This window comes from Pavona decussata, unplaced genomic scaffold (genome assembly GCF_977016875.1).
Source record: "Pavona decussata unplaced genomic scaffold, jaPavDecu1.1 SCAFFOLD_36, whole genome shotgun sequence".
In the NCBI taxonomy this organism is placed as follows: Eukaryota; Metazoa; Cnidaria; class Anthozoa; order Scleractinia; family Agariciidae; genus Pavona; species Pavona decussata.
The window spans coordinates 138,048-147,577 of NW_028145458.1; the positions used below are offsets into that span (position 1 = coordinate 138,048).

The window sequence follows — 9,530 nt, forward strand, 5'->3', positions numbered from 1 at the left end:
GTCATACATTGATTGCTATCAGTGCAAAACTTTAAAGTGAATCGAAAAGACGATAACATGTTAAATATGTTAAAACTGTTTCAATTCTAAATTGCTTGTAGCTTGTATTCACAGTGATTGATTCATTCGATTGCAAGAGAGCCATGATTGGGGCCCTCCATAAATCACACTGACAGGTCTGCTATTGATTCTTTGTTAACTGAGTCAGCAAACAAGGCAATTCTTACTTTTACTTGGCTCCGCCGCATTTTCGAGATTTATCAAAAATTAAAGATGAGCAAGGATTTCTAAACCTAACCCGGCTCCAATGCGTTCGCATGCATTCAATGTATTAAAACAACATGAAACACCAGATAAAACCTGGTCCTTACCAGTGCAGTTAGTCCCATCGCCTAAAAAGCCATCCTTGCATTTACACTGGAAGTAAGTTCTTGTATCGTAACAGTTCGCATCTACATGGCAGTTGCTGTAGCTCGAATTACATTCATCAAATTCTGTCAAGGAAGAAACTCAAGTTTTAGATGGAGATAGCTGATTTCTAGGGCTCCATAACTGAGCTTAATTTAACGAAAAGGCAAATGGAACGTGTGTAAAAGTTAAGAAAATCAATCAGATTTCCATGCACTCACACCTGAGTATTGAAAATAGTCCAGTATAACAGAATATAGCTGCTCGAGTTACCTCTATACCATGTGCAGTTTTTTCCGTCCCCAGTGTAACTTGGTAGGCATGTGCACTGATAAGAGCCTTCACTGTTGGCGCATGTTGCATTTGTGTGGCAAGTACCAGGCAAAAGACATTCGTTCTGATCTAAGACAACAAAATAAGGATAACATTACAAGTCTGCTAGTATTACCACAGCACCATAGCATGGCTTTATCCAGGATCATAAAAAGTAGTGGATTGAAGATAATTTCATTGTTTGGCTACCTGATAAAAATTACTCTTAATTTTAACTGTTAAAATGTGGTAGGATATTATGCGTGTCTTTTTGCAAACTTCTGCCTCCTACCAATTTGGTTTTCATAAGCCATTCAGTTTTGAATCGTTTAGTTCGCTGACTTTGTAGTATAAAATTAGTCTCAGTGAAGGGAAAAGGAAACGAAACGTACATCCCTATAAAGTACAGACAAGTCTGACTTTACAGTTAGTTCACCCATTTTAGGAATGTTACACCAACAATGGCAATGTGTACTGTGAGTTCGTAAACAGTTAAGAAATTACGAACGACCAGCGTCCTTAAGTATTCCCGCAAACATTTCAATGAACTTAAAAGTTTAAATGATCACGAAAGACAAAATGTCTTGATCTTGAAAGAAATTCTCTCTTACTAGAACCACTTCAAATATACAATAAGTAGTAAAGAGAATGTACAAATTAGAACTCGGGCTTTAAGGAGTAAGGTCCCTCAGGTCACCGGCCGATGACGCGATAATCTCAACCAAGAGAAGGTGTTGAGTACGTGCATTCAACGTCCATGATTTGGTTTGTTAGTAGGGATGGGATTTGAACCCGCTCCCTTGCTGTCTACTTCTTGGTGTCCATGAAACTGCGCTTACCACACGGCGGCTTTACTTATTACCTTACCTTGTGCTTCGTATGTCAAATGAAATCCTGCAAACTCTTTGTCGGAATCCGATTTGAAGGCAATCCTCGTTGGTCCTTTGGTGGTGATGTCAGGTGGGAGGATGTCGCCACAAAGCTTTGTTATTGGAGGTGAATCTGGCGAAGTTCCTTCTCGTACTGATAGGAAGTCGTACGGGCAGTCTTCTTTCTTTTCCAAAATAAACTTGTGGAAAGTCAGGGTAATGTCATACCCGAGGCCCAGATCGATGAGATACACACAGTTCAGATTGTTTGGATAGTTTTCTGGATGATTTGGGGACTTTATGGTTCCCGATACCGCCTTTAGGCTCACGTCACAAACACCTAAACAAAAGATAATTATCAGAGTCCGGTTCCTCGAAAGCTCATTAACGGTAATCCGCGATTAAAACTTAACCGAGATTTTAATTTCACTCGTTAAAAATATTTTTAAAAGCCGATTTTGGGCTTATGCTAAAGAAAAGTCTACGTCAAAACCAAGAGACCAAACTCTTTTGGAAGAATTTTTATTGATATGTAATTAAACGTTAACCCATGGCTTCTCTGTTTTCTGTGGTCTGTTGTCTGGGCACGAAAAGATTGCACAAAATTGATTATAAAACGTAAAAATGAATAAAGGATTATATGCTATCCGAACCCAGTCTCCCATCTTTCGCCGTAACATATCACACTGGAAGTAAAATTTTACGTTTTTATATGCCTCAAATGCGGGGGAGAAAAATGGATAGGAAATTTTTTTTCGATTTTCATGCGAGAACGTCATAAAGATCTATCAAGAAAATAAAACAAATTCTGTCATATATAATAATTTTGGTTATTATCGCGATCCTGGGGATCTTCTTATTGCGCTGAGACGACGTTATTTAGTAAATAACCCCTTCAGGCGGCTAGTATGTCGGCTGATAATGTCCGCGGCTGAGAGATTGTCCGAAAAATGAATATTTGGCCGAGAAGCGAAGCTTCAAGGGCAAATATGAAATTTTGAGGACAATCGCTCAGCCAAGGACATTATCAGCCGACATACCAGCAAGCCAGAAAGGGGTTTATTTATTTTATAATTAATTTTTACATTGTACATATACCGCATGACGAGAAGCAAGTGCCACCACTTGTGTATTAATTTAAATGAAAAAATTTGTTTAATCATCAAATTATAAAACGACTTTCGTGTATACAGCGGAAACAACTTTATATGTTACCAAAGACGATATGCATAGAAAGAGGATGTTCATGATTACAAAGTTATAAAATTAGAGCTGATTTCACTGCGGTGGACAGGTTTTTTCACGTACGTCGCCATCCACGATTTGCCCGTCGTCATCTTGCCCATGGTCGAAACACGGTGAGGAAATTTACAGATCTTCTTTTTCTGTCACAATAATTGTATTTCATGCAGTCAATATGAGAACACATTCCATGGACGGATCCAATTCAATCACCACTGTTTGGTAATGGGTTTTGCACTGCAGTGAAATCAGCTGTACAAGGTCATTGTTATACATTCATACCTTCGTGCCTTGCTATAAACCCTCGGTTTCCTTTTTCACTGTCTGTGTGCATGTGGACAAGTAGAAAATTACTTTTAGAACGGAATGTTCTCGAATCACTTGGTAGAGAGAAGCCACATAGTCGTGCTTTAACGTCAGTGCTTCCATAAGAACCATCCAATATCCGGACATAGTCATTCGGGCAGTTAGCTTCTTTCTCCGTCTATGAATAAACATGGCTGAACTTTACCCTTTACAAAATTTTAGCTCAGTTTTGTCATACATTCACAGTTGTTTTCATGTTAAATGGACATGTGTTATCTGACTTGCATTCTTAGCAGGACAGTTTGAAGTTACAGTGTATGTTCAGAGAGAAATTTTTTAGATTTTAGTTTTTATCCATAGAAATAAACTTTCTAGTAAGAGCTTACAAACAGACCAGAAAAAATTTGTTGAAAAGGAGTGAATATTTGCCGAGAATTTGGGATTCGGTGTTAGGGCGCGGAACTTGTTTATTTGGTGAGAATTTGTTTTAGTCGCTGTTTTCTCTGACTTTAATTTTCGCTTGGAGGGACACTTTCAAGAGTTACAACTCAAAAACGATTTGGCCGATTTCAGTCCAATTTGGCCAGATGCGAGGAAAAGGTATATTCAGCAAATATGTGTCGGGTAATTCGATAATTCTAAAAATTATTTCCGTGCGTTCACTTCGCATGTTTTTCTAGTATTTTTAAAAATGTTCTATAACTTTGGACGCAATCTAATTAAGGAAAATTCCGACACAGTTCAACAAGCAAATAAAGGTTTTGGGTATCTGTGAGGCACTACATCGGTCAAACTGGAGGTACCCATGACGGTAGACTGTAACCGTAAAAGCTAGTACGGACCTCAGAGATGTAGAGTATAGGTTACTTACGAGTTTATCATTGGAGCTCTGGACCCGCAGACATTTTTCCCTTCAGCCCTTTGTAATAGTTTCCAAACTAAAATGTTGTACATGTTACCCACATGTAACCAATGTACTAATTATGAATACAATCCAGAAGATCAGCAGAGACGGAAACCCTTCATCATAGTATATCCTGTTGTAAATAGACTGAGCTTTTCAGCCAACAGCTCATTTTATGCTACCAGAGCACACTCTATCCTCTTTGTCTCTCGACAATTCTATCAACTTTTTAAAAATTGCCAAAATCCTGATATAACGAAGATTTTGTTCGTTTTCCCAGAAACTCGCTCTATCGGATTTTTATTTGTAACGAATTTCCGTTACAACGAACTCATTTTCCAAATTCCTTGGCACTGCGTCATAATAGGGCTGCACTGTAAAATGGTGTGCGCTTTGTATACTTATGTAGACACACTGCTTAGTCTATAAGACCTCCATACATTCAAGGTACATTTAAAATAAACTAAGTGAAAGGAAAAAGAGAAAACTAATTCATACCTGGTCATCCAAAAAGCTGGTCATCTGGAAAAGAAGGAAAAGAATAAAACTATTAGGAATTAAACAAGCACACTTTGAGGTTGAAAAGGCTTCATCAAACTAAAAAGACCACTGAAAAATATTAATTAAATTCCTACCGAGAAATCTTGAAAGGTGATTTCAATAATATTTCCTTCTGTTACTTCAAGCTGCCAGTAGCAATCCATATTTGGCGCGTATGCTCTCGGATAGTCAGGAGCCTGAAAAGTTCCACTCCAGGAGGTGATATTTTGACTCACACAAGCCTCTGCGTCTGTATATCCAACAGAGAACAAATACATTTATTACCAGATTACCCATAGATTACGTTGCGCATTCTGTTTGGGCAAAACATGCCATAGTTTCTGTAATCCAGTCACAGGTATAAAAAATGTAGCAAGGTAGTTAGCTTGCATGTATTTGGCTGCAATTACGCCTTGGCAATCACTGGCTGTTTTGTCTTTTCTACAGTAAAGCGCGCGTTTCAGAAATTAATCGGAGGGTTATATAAAATAAATAAAGTCCGTTCCGGTTTGCTGGTATACCGGATGATAATACCTTTGTCCTCAAAATTTTACAGTTGCCCTCGAAGCTTCGCTTCTTGGTACAATCATTCAGTCTTGGGCATTATCCTCCGATATACTATCCGTCTGAAGGGGTTTACCCACTATATGTGGCTTGGGAAAATTCCAACGATCAATAAGCATACAGGAATACGCAGCGGATTGCTTAAATTTGCCGTCTCCTATGGTGGGCACGTGACCTAGGCTAAGCCATTTTTCTAGTCCTCTTCCCTCTTTCTGCCTCCCTTCCTCCCACAGTGCCTACGAGACAATGATATAAGGTAGCCACCATTTTGTCCCTTATTCTGTCGTACCACCTAAGGTCTCTTCAAACGGCTCCATCAAATTGAAACTATAAGCGCTTTGGAACATGAGGCCCTCTGGGCACCATTTTTTAAGACTGACAGGTAGTGTAGAACATCCTGCCTGTTGATGGGATTGAAGAAACCTTTCATTTTAAAAGTCAACGAATTCCCTACCGAAGGTGTTGAAACTACCTGTTCAGTAAGCAATTAGAATAAAATAAATTAAGAAATTTAAAATATTTCGGTACCTGATATCAAGAACAGAGAACACAAACCCAAGAGACATAACTTCATCTCCATGGCAGCTGTAGGCGACAGATTTCTAAAAGCATATTCACACAGAAAAGTCTCAGAAATATTTAAGTCCACAGTGTTCTTGTTCTATTCAAAGTATACATGTATAGAGATTTTCACATGACGTCACGGCGGCCATGTTGGTGTCCCAAAACAAAGAAATGGCGGCCATGTTGGTGTCCCAAACTAAACCTCTGGGAATTGAACTCTATTTTTATGTAAATACTTTCTTTTGTTTCAGTAAACCAATATGGCCGGTAGTCATGTGAATGAAAACGCTCTATACTGGTATGGTTCCGTTGAGCCCTTTGTGGCAGACATAACTCGAGATTGTTATAAGTATGACGTGCCAATCTCGATTATCAAGACACAAGAATCAAGGAGAACGTTATGGGGTTATGAGTAAGTGAAAGAACTTGCCCTGCTTTATAAGATTTATCGGTGACGTATCTTAGACGTTATTGTATCTGCTGGTTATTCAAAACCCGCGTTGCAATTCCTTTGGACGCGATTGGACGCTCGCATTTTTCTTAACAGTTTCTATTTGGGTACTGACCTTATTGTGAAATTTCATCCGTTATTCCCCCCCCCCCCCCTCCCCACCCTCCTCAGTTTTTCTCAGGGTACAGGAAAAGTTTTCAGGGCCTGTAAACTGCTTACAGTCTCATATGCTGAAGCTCAGGTGCCATGTCTAGGCCTTTCAGTTTATGAAATTGAACGCGCGGTAAACGTCGGCGTGTAATCATTTCGCGGCCTGTACAGATAAGAATACATATAATTCGTTTTGAGTTAATTATTACTACGCGTGTAAGGTCTGTAGTTTGTTTCGCAAAATGCCGAAATATACATCCCACAAAGAAATAAGGCATGTTAGTGTAAACTCTGGCTGAGCCTTCATAGGCTCTGTTTCTCAAAACACCCGAAGAATGAGGTCCGAAAAGTGTTTTTCAAATCCGTTTTCTATCGATTTTTTTTTTTGAGCAAACTCCCATAAAGTGCTTCTTAAAGGCTAATTTACACGTGCCAATTAATGGGACCGGTTTAGCCTAAATACGTGAGCGGAAGAAAATTTGCTCGATTTATAAAAACCTCGCGCTTCACCAATTCAACAGATAAAGAAATCAGCCGACAAATTGTAACTTGTAAATTGGTGTTTGCAACGGAACCTTCTAATCCGTAGATTACACAGGTTAAACGTACGTGTAAATTAGCCGATTAATCTAACAGTATTTTCAAAATTATTACTGAATTTCCAGGAATGAAAATTGTCCACGTAAAACAGTTTTTCGGGCCCGAAATACTTTCAGGAGTTTGCTGAGGCACGCAAGCGTGCACTTTCTTTGATAAGACTGTAAGGTATCGGGCTATCTCGATACGGTCGCTTTCTAGTTTACAAGTATGTATATTACGTCTCCTTGGATTTGTTCAAGTTGCTTCCTTATTACAACGATGACTATTTTAATAACACTTCAAGCGTTTTCTACATTGAAAATTTTCCTATTCCTTTCCCAAGTCATCCGTCAATGGTCTGTCTTTTTGGTATTTCATAGTCAGTAAATATTCATCTTTGTTCTAATGACGTTAAAATCGTCATCTCAGACACTGCATAACCCAAATAGAAATCGTATTTTTCAAGAGTTCTGTCATATTTTTCTTCTGCAATAAGTTCTTTGTTCGTTTTTCTTTCGTTTTCATTGTGCAATGATTCCGTGTTAAAATAATTACTTTATAGGCCTTTTAGGCTTCGAATTTGATTAGTCTGAATTCTAGATCTTTGCAGATGACTTTTTCTTCAGGACTGTTGTAGTATGTCACTCCTTCTCTCGCTTGAATTTTCTGCTGAATATGGTTGTTGAATTAAGTTTGATTTTTCGTTATTAAATGATTGAGAGGTGATAAAAAAAATTTGCCTACCGTTGTATCTTTTCGTTGAAATGTGTCTATTTGTGACTAGATATTACACAGTGATCTTGTTTCAGCTTACCGATTGACGTTTCTTAGTTGTTATGCACATTTTCCATTCTCCATCTTCGCAAGACTCAACATTAAGTATTTCCACATGTTTTCAGACTTTGTTCTTTCTCCATTTCATACTCTTAATTTATCTATCACACCAACTGAGATTTTGTTTCGTTCTTTGTATTAAAACATGCAAATTTTTTTCAATTTCTGAAGCATTTTTGTCGGCAAATATTGCTTGTCTCTTCTAGCTGCCTTTAAATCTTTGCAGTGAACATTTTCATTTGTTATATCAAACACGAGGAAGAGTGTTTTATCCGGTTTCCAAACATCAAGAGGTGGGTTAAAAAACGAGGCAAAAGCCTTGTTTTTTTAACCAACTTCGACGAATTTGGAAATCGGATGACTTACACTCTTTCGAGTGTTTGATATAGCTTCTCAAACCGTTGGTTATTATTGGTGAATTTCAAAGCAAAGGTTCACAAAATTCAATGATACTTAAGATCACATTTGCAAACTTCCTTCATCTCTTCATGAAGTATTAATGAATTGAGAAATGTTATGTAATAGCACTTCCTCTCACATGTTGTTTCGTCGGCTTTTGTTTTCATTGTCCATAGCTATTAAATAATTCAAAGTTTGTTTGGAACTTAAAACTTTCACAATCGAAATATCAAATTTTTCTATTTTCAACCAGCTCAACATAAAAAGTGCTGAAACAGTTTGTTATTCCAGTTAAGGCGATTTAAATTATCATTCAAACTTTTCTAGCGACCTTGCGCTTCAAGAACCAATTTTTTTATCTACTTGAAGACCACTCAGATGTGTAAGAAAACGATGAAGTAAAAAAGTAAAAAATTGGAAGAAATTTGTTTTGAGAATGTATGTCACAGCATTGCGCAGCAACCGACTATTAAGAATACAAAGAAAGTTCTTCAAAATCCTCGTTTGCATCTGCTGTTTCTAGTTTTATCGTACTTTCTGAAATAAAATGTACTACAAATATTTTTTTAACACGGTAAGCGAGTACTGGAACATTTGCTCTCTGATTGTTGCGATTCAGTTTGACTCGCTCTTTCTTTCTCGGCTAAACGCATCGCTGAGCAGCAATAAAAATATCAAGCGTTAACCATTACAAACATTTTTTTTTTGCTTTCTTACACAGCTAGGGTTAGGATCAGGAGACAGTGTGAACAACATGTAATAGCATACCTTCTCTTTTCTCCTCAGCCCATGGCAGAATCTTCCAGAATGAAAGCCATCTACACTCAATCAGGAAGACGTCTTTCACGAAATATGTATGTTCTTAAAGCAGATATCTTATATATCGACTGTTTTTTAATTTCAGCATCCAATCACTAAGAAAAGCTAATTACTAATTAACGACGAATCGTGATTTACCTCAGTTGTTTTTGTACTGAATAAGAGTGTTTCATTTGTCTTTACTCGCCAATGAAATCTTTATTGATATCACCTGCACAAACATCCCATGTCATTGGTTAATGTTACTTGATCGCTTACTATTTAACGTTCCATTATTAATGTCATTATTGTTTTGCGCCGAGAGAAGGTAACTAATGTTCAATGATTTACGTGTCGTAACTACTACTGATACAAAGAACTCAGCTAATTAAACTGAGTAATTGTATTGGTGTTATACGCACTTTTAACGTACCGCAAATATACCTGTATTCCTGTAATCTGATGAAAGCCATCATTAACAGAACATTACCGTAAATGCGTAATTATTTTTTAACACCAAGTATTGATAGGAATGACGGTACTTGCCATCGTCTTCACGGGGAAAGCGATCGATAATTGGACACAGTAGAAACCTAACGACAACGCAAAA

General features: G+C 37.6%; 2 protein-coding genes across 4 annotated transcripts in view; both read right to left on the bottom strand.

Moving 5' to 3' along the window:
- LOC146484177 (uncharacterized) overlaps positions 1-3,311 on the bottom strand; it is an 81,238-nt gene extending 77,927 nt beyond the window's left edge. For all 3 annotated transcript variants that reach the window (XM_085104992.1, XM_085104991.1, XM_085104990.1), the window contains exons 1-4: positions 3,114-3,311; positions 1,588-1,929; positions 682-810; positions 372-494 (exon numbers count right to left, since the gene is read on the bottom strand). In XM_085104992.1, the coding sequence (XP_084961118.1) occupies positions 372-494; positions 682-810; positions 1,588-1,929; positions 3,114-3,165 (646 nt within the window). In that variant the 5' untranslated portion in view covers positions 3,166-3,311. The remainder of the gene's footprint in view (positions 1-371; positions 495-681; positions 811-1,587; positions 1,930-3,113) is intronic.
- Positions 3,312-4,533: 1,222 nt separating this feature from the next.
- LOC146484181 (bone morphogenetic protein 1-like) lies at positions 4,534-8,995 on the bottom strand. The gene is made up of 4 exons (XM_085104972.1): positions 8,891-8,995; positions 5,674-5,747; positions 4,677-4,831; positions 4,534-4,563 (listed from the first exon to the last, which is right to left on the bottom strand). The coding sequence occupies exons 2-4, from the start codon at positions 5,723-5,725 to the stop codon at positions 4,534-4,536; spliced, it is 237 nt and encodes a 78-aa protein (XP_084961098.1). The 5' UTR covers positions 5,726-5,747; positions 8,891-8,995.
- Between the last annotated feature and the right edge of the window lie 535 nt (positions 8,996-9,530).

Coding starts and splice junctions, on each gene's coding strand:
- LOC146484181 (XM_085104972.1), bottom strand. CDS start 5,725: ATGGAGATGAAGTTATGTCTCTTGGGTTTGTGTTCTCTGTTCTTGATA. Junction 4,832..5,673: donor TTCTCTGTTCTTGATATCAG/GTACCGAAATAT, acceptor TTGGATATACAG/ACGCAGAGGCTTGTGTGAGT. Junction 4,564..4,676: donor TCACCTTTCAAGATTTCTCG/GTAGGAATTTAA, acceptor CTTCTTTTCCAG/ATGACCAGCTTTTTGGATGA.